Here is a 21,146-nt window from a genome sequence, read left to right on the forward strand (position 1 = left end):
TATTTGTTGAGATATTTCAGTCTGGACCATCCACAGCTTCGTGTTAAATGGTTAAATGACGACTTGCACACAAGTATCAGTAATGATTCACTGGTCCTGTGTCCAAAAAAGTGCAAAAATAATGTGTTTAGAAATGTGATTGGTAACTTTTTTATTATTTAAAAAGTGCAAACTGTGGAGAATTAAGACTAGGTCCCTGCATTAATTCATTGCATTGACCCGTGGGAAATAACCAACGTTAATGTTGTTACTGCAGTTTTACTGCATGATGCTGCTTCTCATCACTCAAAACACATGATAGCAGCCTCTTGTGGGCATCTGAGGCATTACAGCTGACAACTTTAACACGCAATACTGTCTGGCCTTTTTTACTTTGGAATAATGTATCCAGATTGTGTCACAACTATTCTACCAGTTTTACTATGTTTATATATCATGTTATAACCTGTCATTTTTTTCATGTATTAATAATCTTGTGACTTTTTGATTTTTTTATATATTACAACGTTTTGGAGTTGCACAGCAAATTTCATTGTACAATGCATGACAATGGTATTCTATTCTATTCTATTCTATAATCGATTCTACACAAACACTGAAATACAATCAAAGCACTTTTAAAGACATGTTGATAGAAACAAAAGAAAGCAAATCTTTCTCTAAGAAAAATAACTTTGAACCTACACATTTGACGTTCTTGTTGCCAGTAAAACCTTTTAGATACATCTCATCCCTGCTGACTTTATAAAACCACATCTACTTTCTTCAACATAACACTGGAGTTGTGTTAAATGTGTGCAGCAACGCAAACAGTGACGTGCATTGAATTTCTTCCTCCAGCCCATGAACCCATGTGTCAGGGAACAGCCTAAACACTGTGTGTGGACGGAGGCATCATGGCTCCATAATGGGAGTCATGTGGATCTACTTGTTAAGGGGGAGGCTGAAAGAAAATCTCCTCTTGTCCATTACGGGTGTGTCTGTGGTTCGGTGTGGAGCTGAATGTCAAGACATCACGATGACACTCAGGTTGGGACAGAAAGAGTTTCACAACACAGTCAGGGAGACAAACGCTGGAATCTAACCTTCTGCAAAGAGAAATGGTGAGTGCTGACAAAAGCTGGCGTGTGGGTACCTGTTTAGTCAAATATTTAATGATTGCTTTAGCTATCCACTTTGAAGTGAAAAAACATTTATCTTTTGTGTATCTCCTCCAAATGTTAGGTTTATTGTCCTCTAAAGGTCAGCCACCCTCATTTGTTGGCATCTGCTGCAGGCTGTTGGAGAATGTTTTTGAGAATGTGCCAGAGGAAAAAAACGTGGGAGGATGTTTTTGTGACACAATAAAAGAGAAATCAATTCCAGAAGCAGACACACACCTTGTGAGCCCCCAGGAAAGTACCTGCTGGCCTGGAGTCAAACCTCCAACCTCTGATGGAGTGGTTATCTTTGTAATGATTCACAGTGAGGCAGATTAAAGCGTGCACAGACATCTTTACTGAGAAGCGGTGAGGCCGTCCAGACTCTCACCATCATGACCTCCTGGAAAACAGTCCAGAACCTGACCACATGTAAATAACCCCTCCTCACATCCTCATTCATTTCTTTCTTTCTTTCTTCTGATGAACTCCCCCCCCCCTGTGGAAGGTAACGTTTGCTCTCCTCTGCCTTTGTGTCCATTTCAAAAGGGTTGATGATGCTTCTGCTCTGCTCCAATCAGCTGAGAGCACAGCTCGGGACGACCCCACACATCAGACACATCGTGGTGGGACGGTGTTATAGTTACATCGCCCTCGTCAACCCCAGTCTGAGGTAACGTGCAGCTGATGCTCATGACCTGACGTTTTCTGTCCCGTGTGGGAATGAGTTTGCAAATCTGGTGACTTCAGATGAGAGTTTCCAACTTTGACTTCATCACCAGTGCAGATTGGATTTCCTCGTCACATCCAAAGCCAAATGATTATGGCAGAAACGAGCAGCTTGTAATCAGGTCACAGCTGAAGCCAACATGAGGGACGGATGTTTTGAGGTTGACTCAGAGAAAGAAGAAAGAAAAAAAGAAACCCGGTGCAGAGATGGAAAGATTGAAGCTTATACAACTTGATTAAGTTCAATGCTTTTTGTTTGGTATCTTTTGAAAAGACCTTATATCCTATTTATATATGCAGCCATAGTAGAGTTAATCAGTTTGGTTTTAATGTCATTTTGGGCTCAGACTTTGAAATTGAAAATCTAGATACAGTTTGATCATCTGCAAAATAATGACTCATGCATCAAACACATGAGATCTGCAGCTTACAATGGCTTTCATTATTGATTTCCTGATGAATCGATTGAATATTTAGTTAATAAAACATCTGAAAATGGTCAATAAGAAAAGTCTATCCCCTTTTTCTCTGAGCCAAATGTGACATCTGTAAATATCTAGATTTATCCAACCAACTGTCTAAAATCCAAACCAGCAAATATTCACACAAAGTAACTAAAAATGACTAATTCAAAAAAGTTAAAAGAGATCATCCTTTGTGTAGGTTGGACTGTGAGGAGATGTGGAGACGGTTTGAGGAGGCGGTGCTCCGTCAGTCTTCTTGTAATGTGACGGTGGAGAATTATCAGCAGATGTTTTATTCCATCCCACAAACTAGGCCGTGTGACAGGGTGAGTAAGATTTTACTTCCAGGGAAAGGCTCTCTCACCCACGACATGACTGTTACCTTTGACAGCTCCGTGTTAGGGTCCAGGCTCTGGTCATCTCACGCCTAGACTCTAGTAACTCCCTCCTGGCAGATCTACCTGCTAGTGCCATCCAACCTCTGCAGCTCATCCAGACTGCAGCAGCTCCACTGGTCTTTAACCTAAATTCACTCACACTACTCTGCTCCTCCGCTCCCTTCACTGGTTACCAGTGGCTGCCCGCATTTGTTACAAAACATTAGTACTTGCGTACCGTGCTGCGAACGGATCGGGTCCAGTCTACATCCAGGACATGGTCAAACGTTACACCCCAGCCCGTTCACTCCGCTCTGCATCTGCCAATCGGCTTGTTGCTCCGTCACTGCGAGGGACAGCTAAACACTCAAGAAAATCACGACTGTCTAACCCTAAAATCTAACCCTAACCCTAAAGTCTACACATCTTCTGCCGCAAACTAAAAACACATCTCTTCCGACTATACCTTGAATAAAAATCACTTTGTAGTTTGGCTTTCTTGAAGAAAATTGTACTTTCTTGATTCCTGTTGTTCTGGGTTTGTACCCTCATGGTTGATGTACTTACTGTAAGTCGCTTTGGATAAAAGCGTCAGCTAAATGAAATGAAATGTAATTTAAAATTTCAGTTCTGAAATTTGCAGAACAGCAGGTTCACCCTTTTTTAATTCATACCTTGATTCTTCTACTTCTGCCAAGTTTCTCTTCTGGAGTAAAACCAGGACTCTGATGCAGAGCTACAAAGCTGCTGTCCGTGACTCCTGGACGCTGGAGGACACGCTGGTGGGCTTCTTGTTCAACGACCTCATCTGGTGCGGACAAGAGGAACAAGCAGGTGAATCAGTTTGTTCAGCACGGAGACAAAAGTTTAGAAAAAAAACCAGTTTGGAACCACGGCCATAACTCAATTAGGATATGTACATTTTGCTTTTGCTTGGTAAGCAAAAGGGAAACATTTTAATAACTGATTTACATAAACTACCAACAAGTTAACATATATAACAAGCTCATTAATGATCAATGAGCTTTAGAGCTGCTGCATCGAGTGAATTTAAATGTGGTTTCATCAGAGGAGTCTTTTAAAATTTTCCTTCATGCAATTTGAAGGTGTCTGAATAGTGCACAGTCGTGGTGAGGAGAGATTAACCTGCTAGCTGCATGTTGTAAGTTATTATCAATGTAGTGACCTGAACTTTGTTTTCTTGTTATTCATCCATTCTTGTCTGTGTCTCATTGAGCTGATGGTTGTGAATGTGACTCACAGGTTTTGATTTCAGCTCTTGTCCGGCCTGGTCAGCGTGTAGGAACCATGCTGTGTATTCTCTGTGGCTTCAGGCCTCTCAGACTGTGAGTCTAATGTCCAACCTGTAGATTATTCATGTTCATCATGCACGTGCAACGTACTGTCCCCAAAAGTAACAGTAGAAAAATGCAACTTTCCTCATTCATTTGTTAGTTTGCAGAAATGGCGTGTGGCAACATCACTGTGTTACTGAACGGCTCCATCGTCAACGCCTTCGACAGGAAAAGGTTTGAGAAAAGCAGCGAATGAAGCGAATATGTTGCTGTTTATTGAGTTTTAAATAAAAATAATATATCTTTTTTATTTCCCAGCATGTTGGGAAGTGTTGAACTGGACAACCTGAATCCACAAAGGGTGAACTATGTCAACGTTAAGGTGGTGGCCGATCTACAGGGACCATTTATGTGAGGACAAAGAAATGTGCTTTGACTGGGCTTGTTGTCTCACCTTGATTTCCATCTGTTAAATCACCTTATAACAACTATTTCTATTTTATTGATACAACCCCCATTTTATCAGATTATTTACAATATTATATAATCTTCTTTATTTATTTCTTGTATTTAGCTTTTAATTCCATACAAACTGTTTTCTTCTTTGCTTGTATTATTTCGACTTAGGTTGAAACATTGCTATACTGTATATATAAAGAAATACATTATTATTATTATTAGCAGTAATAGTAGTATTAGTATTAGTATTAGTATCATTATTGTTGTTTTATTATTCATATTTTCATAAATACTTACAAAACTGTTTAATTTCCTGACATGTAACATGAATGGTTTCTAAGTCATAACTAATGACTTTATTATAGTTAATGATTTCATACTATTACATAACATATTAATTATTAACCGTTAATAACAGCAACATTAGGGGGTCCACGTTGTTCTATTATCTCTAATGTTCATCATGATGAACCACCAATGGTTCACTTCTGGAAAATCCATTGAAAATCAGGGCGGAAGTCCATTTATTAACTTATTAACAATTATAACTGTAAAATATATGGCTTGTTATAAAGTTTTAAACCCCCCCCAATTATGTATCAAGATGAATTGAGGTATTACAAAATATACAGGACACGTTGTCACAGCCAAAACATGTATTCTCATTTGAAAACACTGCTAATATTAATATTGTGGTTAGTTTCAGCTCATAAGACCTTTTACCGGGAAGTTGTATGAATGAAATAATATTTTTTTTCCTCTTCTACAGAGAATCATGTAGTCAAGGTTCCATCGTGGACCTGATCCGAATCCTCCAGTCCAGAGGTTTCCGCTGGACGTGCTCAGACAACGACCAGTAAGTAACGTCCAGCAGCTCCTTCACAATAAAAGATAAAACACAGTGTTTCATGGAGAACTCGTGGACGACACATTTCTGACCTGAATCCCCAGTTATGATAAACAGACGCTGTGACTCACTGTTAAAATAATGAATCCCTGACATGTCGTGACAACGCTGTGGTTGTGTCATCATGTTCACATGATCCAATGTCTGTCTGTCTGTCTGTCTGTTAACATCTGGTGGACAGGCGTGCAGATGTTGTTTGTCACTTCAAAATAAAAGCACCGTGGAATAACAGAAAATCTAACTTTTGTCCACAGGACCCTGATGATTCTTCAGTGCATCCAGGACCCGAAACAATCCATCTGCCAGACATACGCCAACGGCCTGTCACACAGACAGACTCACATCCAACACAATCACACACAAGTTTAACATCTAGTGTGTAGTCTTGTGCTCAGTGAAGGTGGATTTAAATAAATGATTTCAATGTCGTGTGTGTGTGTGTGTGTGTGTGTGTGTGTGTGTGTGTGTGTGTGTGTGTGTGTGTGTGTGTGTGTGTGTGTGTTTGTGTGTGTGTGTGTGCTGCTGAGGACCTGAGGAGGTGTAGTGTTGACTGTGAAGGTGTTTGGATGAGTTGTTATATAAAGTATTGAAGAACAGTTGGTGGCAGTCAGTTCATTTGGCTCCAGCAAAATCCAGTTACGTGTTTACTTTCTACTGTTTGTGATGTGGAATTCAAAGGCCACATTGTTCACACAGTAACTGGTGGAGCAAGTTTAACTTTTGATCCGGCCGCTCAGAAGCATTTCTCAACATGTTCACTGCTGATGGCGTCTGTCTGACCTTTGAATTACAGCCCATGTGCATCTTTCAGCAGCTGATTAGCCTCTAATTGCATGAACTTCACCCAGTTACTGCAACGGCTCTTTTGTGTGAGTATTTTATTAACACATTTACCTGGTGGATAAAAAGAAGTTTTGAAAAACTTTGGTGGAAAAACTAATATTTGACAAAGGCCTGAGAAGAGAAACGGTTTGAAACCTGTTTTTCTTGCACGAATAAATTCCACACAGTGCAGGGAAGTGACAGCCCCAAAATGTTTCATGACAGGTTCTTTGATTTTAACTAACTTAACTTAACAAACTTAAAAAAAAAAGACAATTCAGTGTTGCTGTACCTCAGTTTATGTGTAAAGAAAGAGTTGAAACAGTATTTTTTATACCTGCTGGTTACTTTGCAGATTCGGATCAACCATAAAAAAATATAATCATCAAGTAAATGATATGGTCTTTGGAGATTAAGGTAGGAACAGTAAGACTGATCCCTTCACAAACTAAACATATCCCAACTACAGCAAAGGCAATATGCATATTAATATTTAAACTACAGCATAAATCACTGTACATTGTTAAAAAAAGCATGTATTTGACACAAGGAGTACTTCAAGTTGATTGTAGTAAATTACAGGGCTTTTGTTTTGGAGTCCCTTTCTCTCCAGCATGTGTGTGTGTGTGTGTGTGTGTGTGTGTGTGTGTGTGTGTGTGTGTGTGTGTGTGTAATAAATAGCATTGCTTTAGAAGAACATGTGTCATGTGTACATGGGGTTCTAAACTTTGAGCTCAGAAGGAAACTGCTCAGTCACAGTAATGAGTCCTCTCACACTGATCACTATGGCTCTTCAGGTTTTTGTTCGAACCTGCTTCCAGAGTATTATCCAGAGTCTTGATTGAAATGTGTCCCCCCCTCGAGGCTGTTCAGTGGCCCTGACGTGCAAATAACCAAAACACGATGGCAAATATGAAAAAAACAACAGCAAGAGTAAAGCAATGCAACAACAAATAATAAAACACAGCAGCAAATTCTACAATACCAAATAAGAAAACACAACGGAAAATAGGAAAGCGTATCACCACATATCACGATGACACATAAGAAAACACAACAGCAAAATGCAAATATGAAAAAACAAGATGCAAAGAAAATAAAACAGTAGATAAGAAAACACAGCGGCAAATCACAATCATCCTCAGTGTGTTTGGCAGCTCAGTTATTGTACTGATACAAAGTCCAACAGGTTCTATTGACTTTACTGTTTGCATTAGGCTGAATCTTTGACCCCCTGCTGTGACCTTGACCTTTGAATAAAAACTTCCATCTGAATCTGATGCAAACTGCCTGAGTGAAACCACAGCTACAGTCAAACCACTGATCACAACACAGCCTCCACCTCCTCACCATACGAAGACGTGTGGAACTGTGCCAACGTTGCCACGTGTCCGCGCACGGACGCGCACGGGGTCTCTCCATAAATAGACGTCCCGAGCACGAGCGAAGTTCACTTGTCAACAAACCTGCAGCGGATCAGCGGAGCTTCTGTATCCCACGATGGAGTCTATGGAGTCACTGGATCCCGGAGACGTCCCGCCTCCGGAGAAGAGACGCAGCCGGAGAACATGCGCGTTTCTCGGCGTCGCCTGCGTCCTGCTGCTGTGCGTCACCGTGGCGGTGGTGATGGTGACGGTCCGTCACAAACCAGACCGACTCAAAGGAACTTTCATCAGCAGGTGTGAGCTGTTCCAAGGGTGAGTGTTTCATTTTTTACTTTTAATATCATGTGGGAAAAACAAGTGAAGTGTCAGAATGAACTGATAAATATATGGTTTAAAAACATAATGAGGAGCCCAGGTAAACAACTTAATTAATGATCTAGGTCCTACTTATAAGAATAATAATTATGATAATTCGTCTTATTCTTATTCTTATCATCATCAGACAAACACATATTTCCTCAGGTGACCTACTTTTCTCCAGTTTTTACACTTGAAACAGGTGTATTTGTTTTTCCATTTGCGGGGACATGGTGATTTGAAGTAATGTTGCACTGCAGCAGTCAGTGGGTGGGGCAGTGTACTGTCTGCAGACACTCACAGTCACTGTCAGCGCTGCATGACAATGACTTCCACTACATTTACTTTCCTGTTTGCCAAGTTGTCTTCAGAGTAAAGGTTAATTTTCTTGCTGCAATGCTTTATATCAAGCTTTTAAGTAAATCATACAAACTTATACAAACCATACACGTGAACAATAATAAAGAAAATGTATTTCATCTCATGACATTGGCTATAAACTCTTCACTGCAGATAAACCAGGTAAGATAAACACAAACTTTTCTAACTTCAATTCGTGGAAGACAATCAAATAAAAGAACTCAATGTAAATCTCTGCACAGTTTCAGATTTTATATTTGTGCCATGCCGACCCTGCAGCTCTCTGAGTCGGGGCTGGTCGAGTTCCAGGCTGAGCTCTAGTCTTCAACTTTGTCTATTACATCCTGACGGTTACTTATATCAATAATTGATTGCTTCTGCAAGCCTTCCCTGGACATGCAGAAGGTGTTAGTTGTTCTTTTGCACATTGTGGTCGTACTCTTGACCCACATGCCTGAGCCAAAGCGCTGTCATTTCTTTCTCAGGTACGACTGCGAAATGTTATGGTCTGCATTCAAACAAGCCTACGTAGGCAAGGACCCTTGTAAGGTTCCCTGGGAAGCCTACGACCCTCTCATCGCTGCAGCCCCCTTCAAACCGTCATGCAACAGAGTAAACATCCATCCTCACCTCACCCAGTCTGAGCAGACGTCTTCTTTCATAATGAAGATGAATCTGTTTCATAGTTGGATGTTAATATTCTTCTTTTGGGGGGGGGGTTTGGGAGTTTAGATGATGTTCTGGAGCAAAACAAAAGACGTGGTCCAGGATTTCACTGAGAAGCGCGGATGTTTCCTCACCCTGGAGGAGACGGTGCTGGGATCTGTCCTGGACGGTCTGTCGTGGTGCGGGAAAGAGGGCAGCAGTGGTGAGAGCCTTCTGAAAAACTCACAGCTGTTCACTTTAGGTTTTTAGAAAGAAAATTGATAAATCTTTGTAAATTTCTCCTATTTTAACAGCATTAGATGTGGGTTTTGTCACCATTTGGCGTCGTGTGTGCGAGGCGTGTGTGCGTGTTGTGTGTGTTGTGTGTGTGTGTGTGAGACATACTTGAGCTACACATGGTGATTAACACTGACATCTGACACACTCGCTGATGTCTGAGGCCAGATGTGTTATTTGCGACGCCTACAGTTACTTTCACATCATTTTAAAGCGTGCCAAGTCACGTCAAGTTTTTTGATGTGTACGATTGCTTAAGGGGCCCTGCAACAGAAAAGGGCCTGTTCTGCTCAGGGTGGATTTTTTCACAGGATATCTCACGGGAAGCTTTAATGATTGCAGGGTACGACACACACAAAGAAAGAAATCCTGTCCTACCACCATTTTCTTTGTGTTTTCAATATAAGGGGTAAAAACAAAACATATAGTTCCATTATGTTAGATTCACACCTCCAGAGCCGGTTATAGAAGTTGGGCCTTATGTCCGGTAGCAGGTGTAAATAACTCTTTTAGCCGTTTAACTCCATTCACTCCAATTCATTGGGGACGAGCTCATGACTGCCCTCTAGTTGAAATGCGGCTACTTTCAGTACAACAGGATAAACAGAAAGTGAACGGGCCGTCCAAAGACAGGCCCTGATCTGCACGTAGCTGCTAGCGTTTATTGGGACGTGTTGGGAAATGTTGCTGTATTCAATTGGGTTCATCAGACACGATCTTTGGAAGGGGGCGGGTTGAGCTCAGATAAACCATCAAGCAAACTTTCAGCAAGACAGAAAGAATAATCCCGAAGCATCTCAAGTATCTGAGAGTAAACGTACAAAACACGTTTCATTCATTTCCTTTCATGCATAAAACTTTTAGCATTTCAATTTTTTTTGTAATTTCCTACATTAACTTTTTCTCTGTTTCAGTGTGAGAATGCGACGACACCAATAAAGATTTGAACGTTTGTGTTGTTGTAGAAACGTTCACGAGCGGCTGCCCCGGTTGGGGGGATTGCGAGAACAACCCCGTTGGCTCGTTCTGGAGAAGAGTCTCGGCTGCTGTAAGTTACCGACAGGAGTTCACCCACAGTCCCGGGGCCGAGCGGCGTCTTAAATAAACGTGTGCAACATGAGGTGAATCTCTCCCGTGTGTTTATGATGGAGAGGAGAGAAAAGAAAAGGTCGCTCGGCCCGGTTCCCTCATCATCAATGAGGCTTTGTGTCCGTCTCCATGGAGCCACATTGTGGAGCTCTCTCCTGAGTGAGCGGCAGCAACCCACACAGTCACAGGAGCCCTGACAGACTCACATTAGCAGTCGCCCAGCGGCCGAACAGATGACGTGAGAATAATCTGACCTTACACAGCTTTTTAACATCGAGGGGGGGGGGGGGTTTGTCCTACAGATCCTAAAAGGGATAGTTCACCCAAAAATGAAAATTCACTCATTATCTACTCACCACTATGATGGAGGGGTTTCAGTCTCAGGGGTAAACAGTGTTTCAGCCAAATCCAATATCCAAATCCAGGGAGGTTGTGTTTTCACAGTTACTTCATTTGAGTCTGGAAAAAACATGCATGTAGATTGATATCGGTTGGTGGAGGCATCCGACTGCAGGACGGTGATTTTAACGTGTTGGTCATGTGTGTAGTTCGCAGATGTTGCCTGTGGTGACGTCACAGCGATGCTAAACGGATCCATCGAGACGCCGTTCAGCCCCACGAGGTAAAACTCTGCTCGTCCCGTGTTGTGATCTTTTCCAAAAAGTCAAGTTTGAATGAATTTGAAAACGCAACTCATTTACGGTTTAGAACCCAAAATGAAATCCTGGAAGGTCGAGAGGATTGTGAGCGCTCCCTGCTGGATCACACGTCAAACTACATCAGACATTCTGTATAATATTTTGAATTCTTTAAGTTTCTCCTCCTCTAAATTGTGCTCTTTTGTGTTTTTTGCTGTCAGTATCTTTGGCGGCATCGAACTCAAGATGTTTAACTCCAGCAGAGTGAAAAGCCTGAGCATCGTTCTGGTCTCACAGGAGAACGCTGTGTAAGACTAAGACGAGTTTTTGTTCATTCTTGATGTAATAATTATATAAGTTACAACACAAACACGCAGACGGACAAGAACTGATACTGTGAAAACTGACCCTGTTTTCTGTTTCATTTATCTTCAGGTCAAACTGTACAAATGCATCTTTTAAGGATTTACAGATAGAGCTGGACGAGGGAATTAAATACAACTGTACAGAAGTGACTGAGTAAGTAACAGTGATAATAATAATAAACACAAAACAACACAAAGTGCTTCACATTAAAGCAGTTAAAACATTATTAAACAAGAAAATGTAACATAAACAACAGGTTAAGACAAAATGAAAAGGGATAAATCAGCCAGCAGGTCAAATACTTCAGCATATTTAATAAATAAAACTGATTTAGGACAGAGGACGAAGAGTTTGTGTGCAGGAGACAAGGTGATCATGGACTTTTGTTCTTCTGCCTCTTTTTTTTTCTTTAGATCTCAGCTCAATGAGTGCAGCTCTGATCCAGAGAAACCGTGCGGCCCCTGCTGGTGAAGATGTCCAATGACAAGAGAAAAACATAAACCTGCTGTAAATCTGCTTGTTTTTCGTGAATCAAAATGTGCCTTATAAATGTATTTAGTAGATTTTGGGCCAGTTTGACATAACGTGAAATGATGTGTTTAACATAAGATGCCGTCGATAGATTTTTAAACTATGACAAAACAACCTTTTTTGTATTTTGAAATGAAAAGATTCAGGGTGTGATGAGGAGTTTTGTAGCGAGTTTAGACTACTTGTCATCGAGGGGTAAAGTACCACTGCTAAATGGTAAATGACTGTTTTTATAAAGCGGTTTCCTTGTTATCGATAACCACAAGCGGCTCCGTCCTCATTATCCTTAACTGACAATCTCAGGTGCTATCGTCATTTCCTGTAACTTTTTTTTATAGTAAAACCCATCAGAGGGATGATGCACAGCCTGCGCTCGCACTCTATTTACCCCGATCAGACAACAGCTAACGTTTTTTATTATTGTGACGATGCCATTTCACAATGATGTCATCATGGCGTTGCAATGAAAAACGATTGGTTAATGTAGATAAAACTATAGATTGTATCTCTAATCTTATTGGTTGCAAAACTTACCGCAGTAATTCACTATATGATGTAATTTTCTGACTTTATAGAGACCAAGTGACAGTAAATTATGTTTTTTATCTATGCATGACATCCTTTTCTGACATCACTGATCATATGATAGGGAATCTATCTTTTATTTGTACCACTATCTTGGAAAAAGGACCTTTAACATTTGACCTTTATCCAATCAGCCAAGATGTGTAATAATCTGGAGTTATTTATAATATTATATTCACTCCAAGTCTGGTGATAAAGTGTTCATACGTTTCCGAGTTATTTTGTACAAACACACACACACACACACACACGAGGGGAAGTTGTGGTCATGATTGTCTGTGATAAGTTTTGTGGCATTGTGGTACAAACTAAATACACTTTTTTCTGTGTTTTCTGACTTTGGTCTGAGAGAGAACGAGAGTCTCTCACCTGACAAGCCGTCAGTTATTCTACCTCTCACTGCCATGACTTTGTGTGTTCATGTTTTTTAGTAAATGACCTTGTCAATGACATGAATGTCAGCGTGGATGATTTGAAAATAAAGAGCACTATAGAAACGTGTCCGAGCAGTTCTGATTGGTCGTTCAAACTGAACAAGAACTTAACAATAGTGGCAGCAGAAAAGAAAACTGCCATATTTACATGTTCTGTACATTTAGCGGATCTCCATCCGGCCGACAGGATGTGGAGTCTGCCATGTTGAAAGTGTCCCGAGTCAGATTTCACTAACGTCAATAACGAATCTTAAAACTGTCTTTATTTCTGTTCAGTTCTTTCTGGTTCATCGCTGAGCTGCTGTCATATTGTTTCCAGATGAAAGTCTTTGTCTGGTCCAGCTCCACCTCTCACGTCTACATCAGTCATCTGATTCACCATGTGACTTTAGTTTTTGTGTGTTTTTAATAAAACGCTTCTGGTTCTGACTCAGGATTTTTGTCTTCATTTAGCAAAGCAACAATTGTCAGTTCCCAGAAGATTAATCAAAAAAACGTTTTCTAGAAACTCGGGGGAAGGATGAGTCAAGAAAGAATTCAGATTTTTCTTTCTTTTTAACTGTGAAATGGGTCATTTTGTGACATTTTCACCAATTTCCAACGGAATAATTAAAGTATCTTGATGAATCTGATCTGTGATTGTGTGTAGTTTGACTATTGAGCCGAGGTATGTGCTCTAAATGACTGAGTTTCTATTGTGAATGAGAGTAAATTGGGCTTTTAGCAGAAACAAAAGGAGACAATCGTGAAAAGCAACCACAAAGGTGTTTCTCCTTCTCTCAGACCACACAACTAAAAACTGTTGAATTATTCATAAGAGATGTTGAGATGTTTCCCACAGCAAACATTACTCAGTCGACCGTCTAAGTTTTATTCCTGCCCAACAGTTTTTGTTTCGTCTTTCGGGTTCACATGAAACTCATAGCTGCTGCCTAAGAATGAACTAAGGTTCATGTAAACACAGCAAACCACTAAACCGCAGAACAGAAGAGAGAGCTTTTATTTTGTAGGTGTAGGCCACAGAGAGACTTATCTGTTATGTGTGTGAACCGAAGGCGTGTGTGTGGTGACACAGGCAGGAAGTTACGGAGCCGAGGCAAAGCAGAACCTTCTCTTTCCTTTCTGGTGACTTGCTGCATGTGTCACGCGTTACCGTAAAGCAGGCAGCGTCGGTGCTGGGAAGACACGTTCCGGGGTTCTCAGTCCACAGGTGTTAGATGAAGAGGGCCCCTTTCTGTAAAACCACGACATGGGCTGCTGTGAGAAACGCTGAGATGACGGTAAACGCCGTCACAGTTTGAGTCACTGGCTCTGGGGAGACAAGAAGTCGTTTCGGGGTCTGAGGAAGAAAACGTGAACAAATTCAAGAGCAGATTTTTAAAACACACAAGTAAAAATACAACAGTATAGAACAGAAGAGAACTTTATTGTCCGTCTAAGTCGAAAAGTGTCTTTGACTTTTCAATGAACAAACAACAACATGAGAACTGGGAATCGTAAAAACAAGCGACAACGGAAAAACGGAAAAATGTGTAAATCTGGGTTTTATTGCATATGAATACTATTTAATAAAGAAAAATGTAGTTGCCAGAAGGACTGTGTAGCCCCTCCTGTAGGTTGACACTGGCTGAAGGAAGGATGGGGGCTATCTGACAGGATACTCGTCCCTTTCTTCCTCGGTCTCTCAGGAAAGAGCTCGGCTCAGGGGCCGTTGGGGGTTTGCCGACTATTTGTCTTGACATCGACACAACTCTGGAAAGTTTGTTCTTGGCCTCTGCAGCTTAAGTGACCGAAACCAGGCAGGAAGATGAAAAGTTCAAACCCAAATGTTCTTAAATCGAACTAAAAGTTGGCCACCAAGTGAGCTGCATGTCTTTGGACTGTGGGAGGAAGCAGGAGTACCTGGAGATTTCAGTCTTTTGAGTGGGCGGATAGAAAGGCGCTATATGGATGAATGGATGAATGGATGGATGAATGAATGGATGGATGGATGGATTAATGGATGAAGACAGGGGTCACCTGGACGTAAAACCTCAGCGTGAAGTGACTCAACATTTCTTATTGGGACTAGAACAGGAGACAAAAAGTCACAATACGTTGCCAAGGCGTCGCCCAACAACCACAAAGACACACAACGCAGCCACAAAGCAACACAATCACTAAGAGACGCAAAGCAACAAACAGCAAACAACAAACAACTCGTCACGCTGTGTGTCGTCCAGTCAGGGTGTAGGACCATGGCTGTTTGTCTCAGTAACTTTGAATAGGTTGATTTTATTATATGAATATTTGTCTGTAAATGTTCCCAACATCTACTTATATTAATGGAAGTGGAAGTTTCTGCTTCAAAAGAAAAACCCCACACGCAGCTTGTAAAAAGTAATAAAATGTGAAAGTACAGAACAGTATTACAGTATAACAGCTTTTATTACATGTACAAATATAGGAAACCGGCTTTAATATCCCAGGTTCTCTGTGAAGAAGAATAAATGATTGACCATAAGTTACTGGAGGAGGCTCGGCGACGTGGTTTCCCTTCTGCCCCTCCTTCCCTGAAACACTTGGCCTCTGACTCAACAACTTATACAACAGTAGATTGCGAAAGAAGATAAGTCTGCGTGATCTGTGATTTTCCCACAGCCTCAAACATACTCACACACGGAGACGCTCACAAACTGTGTCAAACTGCACTGTAAAAAATGACAAACAGAGCTACACTGAAAAAAAAACACACAACCGTACTTAAGACTTTAGACTTAAACCAGGTTCTGTAGATATAGAATAAAATATAAGGAATATAGGTCTAATCTAATATTTCATAAAATAATATGAAAATACTTTCTTTTAAAGATACAGTAGGATTATAAGGATCTAATTTATTTTAAAATATAGTCCAGTTAAGAGTTTATTTCAAATATATACTAGTACAAATTGATGACATTATGAATTTTTTGTATTTTATCTAACAATTTGTTTCACAGAATTTTTTTTTCATATTTCATTCACATTGATTGATTGATGATTTAGTTTTAAAACATATATATAATCCATTTAATGTTTATTTCCTATAATGGAAATATATTATCTATACCGACACATCCAGTAGATACGAGTGCTAATTGAAGACTATAAAAGTTATTTTTATTCGTAATATTTAAATTTATATGCATTTTTTTTTTTCTATAGATATAAAATAGTTAATTTTACTGTTTACTTGTTGACATTTCTTGCAGTGTAGACAGAGATTTTTTTCTGAGTCATGATTCAGACCACAAACATCCTTTATTACCGCTCAGGTTGATGAACTGGTTGTACTTTCCTGTGTTCGCACCGGTCCTGCCCGGCGAGGGAATCCCAGCAGCTGATTGGACTGTTCTGGTTTTACCACGTCACACGGGCCGTCAGTATAAGTGACAGAGAGAGTCACTGATTCACATCACAGCTTCACACAGGAAAGAACACACCTCACACTTACAGCATGGTGAGTCCCACTCCTTCGTTTCACGTGTATCTGCGCACGTTTGTTATTAATAGAACATGTCTGTGTTTAACTATTGAGTTTTTAAATAAAGCCTTTTATTTACAATGATAATACTAATAGTTTACTTCAGTTAAAGTACCAGTGCTTCACCATAAATAAGTCTGAATTCAGAATTTGAATACAGTGGAGCAGAAGTATAAAGAAATAAAGTAAATGGAAATACTCAAGTTTCTGCTGAAACTGAGTAAATGTACTTAGTTAGTCTGACTCTGGGTCACAGGAAATAGGATTATTTTCATCAACAATGCTTTTTATTGATGTATTTTTGTCCACTTATTTAGAATTTACAAGCCATATATATGTAAAGTTTAATAAATGGTGTATAGGCTGATAACTACAATGTAACTGGAAGCTATTTAACTTTTTTATGAAAACACATCTTATGTTTTCTATACTTTTCTATCTATGTGTCAGCTCACAACTACATTATAGTGCAGTATTCACCATTTATTAAATGATCAAACTTTTTTTAAATACTAAACAGTGGAGTGTAAAGTTATGCTGTAAAATGTACTGGATTAAATATCTGAAATAAATTAAACGAAACGCAAAGGTTATTTCAGTCACTTGACAAACAGCTTAAAATATTCAAGAACATTTCCTGTTGAGTGACTCATCAACGTTCTGACAGTGTTATTCTTTGTGTTATTAATGTTTTTGAGCTGACGTTGTGTATCAGGACTTTTAAATGACTCAAGTCTGTGTCTCTGGTGGTTTCACAGCCGCTGCAGGAAAACACAACAATGGACAAACCATCCATGGACAGACTGACTCACAGATTATATCCATCACTGCCAAACGTAGACAGGTGAGGCAGATCTACGTCACGTGTTCTGGTTAAGATTTTCCTGTCTTGGTGTTAATGGTGTTAAACTAAATGCCGCCCTTGTGTTTCCAGCTATGACCGGTGTGTTGGTGAGAAGCTTCCAGCAGCAGCAGCGGAGCTTCGTCCTGAGAGGCTGCAGGAGAACAAACAGGTAAAAAACTAAACAGATGCAACAGTGGAAGATACGTCTGAGAGAACTTTGTTTATCTGGGACGATTCCCTGACCACGAGGAAATGTTCTCTGCGTTACTGGAAACTGTCCAGAGCAAAACTTCCCAAAGCGTGTGTAAAAGGAAGTCGGTGGACATCAGTCGTGTTGCATAATTGGCTGCTGATAGGCCCAGTGCGTGCACCATCTAAACAGTTCCTCCTTTTTTCCCTCAGTCGGACACGTGCGGTGCCGACGGCGACCACCGACTGAAAGCTCAGATGCTGATCTTGGTGGAGCAGAGGAAAGAGGTGAGGACATTTTACAAACTCAGATTCATAATCACCTCAGAAGACATGCACGTACTTTGATTACTAACGAGACCGATGTTCTGCTTTTTTTTCTCAGCTTATTTCTATCAATGACAAATGGGCAAAAGAATATCAGACCATGGTGCGGTTCTACAGAGAGAAGGTAAGAAAAAGCATAGATTCTCATACCTATTTGTTTCCTCGGCAAAGGAGGTGATGTTTTTGTGATGTTGTCAGTGTGTTGGGGCTTTAGAGATGTTCTTAAAAGTTATATTGGTTTTAAGAAGCATTGGTTTTGATACTTTTTAACTGGCTGAACTGGCACAGGCCGGGTAGTTAGGATCAGGTGCCTGAGCAAAGTTAACCAATGGTCTTTCTCGGGTCCTGATTCTGAGATTTAATATGGAGGGAGGAAAGAAGTGTTTTCAGGGACTTACTGCATTATTTAAATTGTATTTTATTTTGATTTCTCAGAGAATAATGTATGGATCTTGAATCATAACATATTTAAGGGACTGATATTTAACAGTGTTTGTAATTTAGTTCAGATCTTGGGGCCTTGGCAGAGATTTGCGCTCTTGGTGTCATTCTAGTCGTTTGTGTTGTGTTGTTTAATTTTTTTCCTGCTTCTTGTATTCAAATCTAATTAAAGTCTTTTTCTTTACCCGACACTCAGGTCCGACAATTAAAAGCATCACTGCAACAAAACCACAGTCACGTTGAAGAAGGCCTGTGTGAAGAAGGAGAGAAACACGTCACTCTATGTAAAAAACCAAAACTCAAGACGCCCGATAACAAAGACGACAAACAGGTAAATGCACCAAACAACGTTTCAAGGATTTCAATGAGGCTAAACCTGTAAATGTGTGAATTTGATACTCATGGAAAATGTCTCATAGACGTGCGATGATGCTGACGTCAACTCTGAGCTGATGAAAGTGGAAAAAGAGGCGTGGGAGCTGCGAGGGCAGAACAGCACGCTGACCAGGAGGGGGCAGCATCAGAGCGAGGAGATCAAGCGATTGAACAAGGTGAGGAACTCTTCAGTAACAGTAGTGGCTGCTTTAATGTAATCTGATTTTAACGTTTGATTTTACTTTCATTACTCACGTGTTTATTTATGATGTATTGTAATTTTTTTTTGTCCAGGCACTAGAGGAGGCTTTTCTGACGTCTCCACCTCTGGTTGGAAGCAGTGAAACACTCCAGGACTTGTGGAAACATCAGGTGAGACTTCCTCCTGCTCACCTTTTCTTTAAGGAATCATTTAACATGTTGGAGATGGATGAGAAGATCGATGCCACTAATGTCTCTTTGTAAAATATGAGACTGTAGCTTCATATTTAACAAAGCAAAACCTTATGTAACTTTTACTGGGAAACAGCGCCCCCTGCAGCCTGAAATGGTGATTAATTCTGTGTTTGTATTAGTCACCGCCGTTTACTACGTAACGTAAATAAATCCATAAGCATGATTTTGCATCAAGTATATTTTCAGTGGTGGTAAAGACAACAACTCCCAGGATCCCTCGCTGCTTTAAGACTTTGTCAAACTAGGTCTTTTGTTGTTGTCTTGATTGAGTGACCCCTGGTGGCTGAAGTTACATACTGTACCTTTAAAAATAGATTTGAAGCTGCTACTTAATGGGGAATCAATCTTCTCATCCAACAACACAGCCAATGAGGGCAACACTCTTCCACACTGTTCCCATCTCACGTTTTCTTGTCGTCCGTTTTCAGGCGGAGGTTTACAGGGAAGACTTTCTGACGGAGCGCAAAGACAGAGAGAAGCTGAAAGAAAAATACCTGGAGCTGGAGAATCGGTTTAAAAACGTTCGCTCTGAGCTGCGTGTCCTTAAATCTCAGGTACAACCTTTTGCTTTTCAGTTCATGTGCTGGTATTCTGCCATGTTTGATACTACAAATATAGACAAAAGGCACAAAGATGTTAATTTGGTTTCTCTGATTGTTTCACAGGCGACTTGGACTCCGACGCCGCACCCCGTGCTTGAGCGTGTCGGCTCAAATCGAGTCAAACTTCCAAACCAGCCCCTGAACCAGCAGTACCTGCAGGTCCAGCGGGGACAGCTCTCTTGAAAGACAACTTTACTCTTTTTGTGTGATCACGTTTTTTCTGCACTTTATGGAGGAGGATGGGTGAGACTGTGGGAGTTTACCCGGCATCATAATGACGCCTATGCACCAGTCCGGGGCCTCATTCCATGACCTGTTTGGCGAGGGATGAAATAAACATTTCCCCAAGAGGAGAGAAGAAGCAAAGAGCGGAATAAAACCCTCCGAGCGTGAGAAGTGTAAGATACGAACCCTGCTGCATTTACAGTTTCCTCCTCCTCCTCCTCCTCCTCCTCCTTTGTGACACACATCCTCAGGGAGATATCAGTTATTGCACAAACCAAACACTATTGACAAGGATGTTTACACACCCGCACACACACACTTTCACTAAAGTGAAAGTCATGTTCTGTTTTTCTGCCTAATTTGCAGTGTATTCACCTGGTTGGTGTATTCAGCCAGTTTCTGTGAATCCGTGTTGATTCAGTATTCGTAGATTTGCACCTGAAAGGAAATCAGAAGAATAAACAGTAACACTTATTTATGATCGTTTGAATGGATTTTGTTTTTGTCGTCACATGTTTTACTGTCTCCTTGTCTATTTATCACAAATATAAATCATTCAACGACATGTGTGTTGAGTCTTTTCTGAAATCAGGACCTCATGGTGACCCCCCCACTGTCTGTATGTCAAGTTTCAGAAGATTTGACAGTTTTTGCCAATTAAACTAAACTTGAACTACATTGTCACAGACCCACGGAAGACTATCTTGTGTGATCCATGAAGTCCCAGACACGTTTTACATATCTGTGTGATGGTTCTTCACATTTGAACAAATGTCCCCTGAATTCAAAGCTGCATGTAGAAAGTTAAGACCTCTAGTGACCCCTACTGGTGACCAGCACAGTGCTGCAGCTGCTTAACAGGAAATATGAGGTTTCCAACGAGAGCAAGTGAATACTCACATCTTCAGCACTTTTCATGTTTCACTTCACTTCACTCCCTGTAAAGACCCCAGTGGTGGATGAGTGAACTGAATGTCTAACTACTCCTCCGCACCCCCACTGTCCTGTAATGTCCTCACACAGTGGATGTCTTTAATGTCACTACACCAGAATTCTCCGAATCGCAGGAGCACAAAATGTTTCCCCTCTGCGAGGAAAGCGTTTGGGGGCAGCTGTTTCTGTTTCTATGTCAGATTACAAACTTTCCGCCGACAGCATGAGAGCAGGAAGCACATTTTCCCTCCTTGACTCACTGACCTTTGACACTCGAGTCCTTAAAGGGGAACACAACCTTTAACAAAGACACACATGGTTGTCATAGATACTGCTTTGTAACATGTGCAGATCACAGACTGTGAATGAA

The 21,146-nt window shown here is 40.7% G+C and overlaps 3 protein-coding genes and 1 long non-coding RNA gene across 4 annotated transcripts; 3 read left to right on the plus strand and 1 right to left on the minus strand.

Moving 5' to 3' along the window:
• Positions 1-806: 806 nt before the first annotated feature.
• On the plus strand, positions 807-5,866 carry LOC118098756 (ADP-ribosyl cyclase/cyclic ADP-ribose hydrolase 1). Its single transcript, XM_035142863.2, has 10 exons — positions 807-1,103; positions 1,466-1,571; positions 1,689-1,812; positions 2,532-2,658; positions 3,408-3,543; positions 3,973-4,055; positions 4,165-4,238; positions 4,323-4,415; positions 5,233-5,319; positions 5,625-5,866. Exons 2-10 carry the CDS (start codon positions 1,535-1,537, stop codon positions 5,737-5,739), a joined length of 876 nt encoding a protein of 291 aa, XP_034998754.1. The 5' UTR covers positions 807-1,103; positions 1,466-1,534; the 3' UTR covers positions 5,740-5,866.
• On the minus strand, positions 3,258-5,734 carry LOC118098761. Its single transcript, XR_004694200.2, has 3 exons — positions 5,442-5,734; positions 3,971-5,340; positions 3,258-3,517 (listed from the first exon to the last, which is right to left on the minus strand). It is a non-coding gene; the product is annotated as an uncharacterized LOC118098761 (long non-coding RNA).
• Positions 5,867-7,617: 1,751 nt separating the features above from the next.
• LOC118098758 (ADP-ribosyl cyclase/cyclic ADP-ribose hydrolase 1) lies at positions 7,618-13,308 on the plus strand. Its single transcript, XM_035142865.2, has 8 exons — positions 7,618-7,889; positions 8,780-8,906; positions 9,027-9,162; positions 10,202-10,284; positions 10,874-10,947; positions 11,185-11,271; positions 11,399-11,482; positions 11,743-13,308. Exons 1-8 carry the CDS (start codon positions 7,693-7,695, stop codon positions 11,798-11,800), a joined length of 846 nt encoding a protein of 281 aa, XP_034998756.2. The 5' UTR covers positions 7,618-7,692; the 3' UTR covers positions 11,801-13,308.
• A 2,878-nt stretch (positions 13,309-16,186) lies between these two features.
• On the plus strand, positions 16,187-20,398 carry LOC118098299 (TNFAIP3-interacting protein 1). The gene is made up of 10 exons (XM_035141943.1): positions 16,187-16,360; positions 17,143-17,228; positions 17,319-17,397; positions 17,631-17,705; positions 17,803-17,868; positions 18,382-18,516; positions 18,605-18,736; positions 18,855-18,932; positions 19,445-19,570; positions 19,682-20,398. Exons 1-10 carry the CDS (start codon positions 16,358-16,360, stop codon positions 19,799-19,801), a joined length of 900 nt encoding a protein of 299 aa, XP_034997834.1. The 5' UTR covers positions 16,187-16,357; the 3' UTR covers positions 19,802-20,398.
• The last annotated feature ends 748 nt before the right edge of the window (positions 20,399-21,146 follow it).

The sequence above is a fragment of the Hippoglossus stenolepis genome, chromosome 19 (genome assembly GCF_022539355.2).
Source record: "Hippoglossus stenolepis isolate QCI-W04-F060 chromosome 19, HSTE1.2, whole genome shotgun sequence".
Taxonomy (NCBI): Eukaryota; Metazoa; Chordata; class Actinopteri; order Pleuronectiformes; family Pleuronectidae; genus Hippoglossus; species Hippoglossus stenolepis.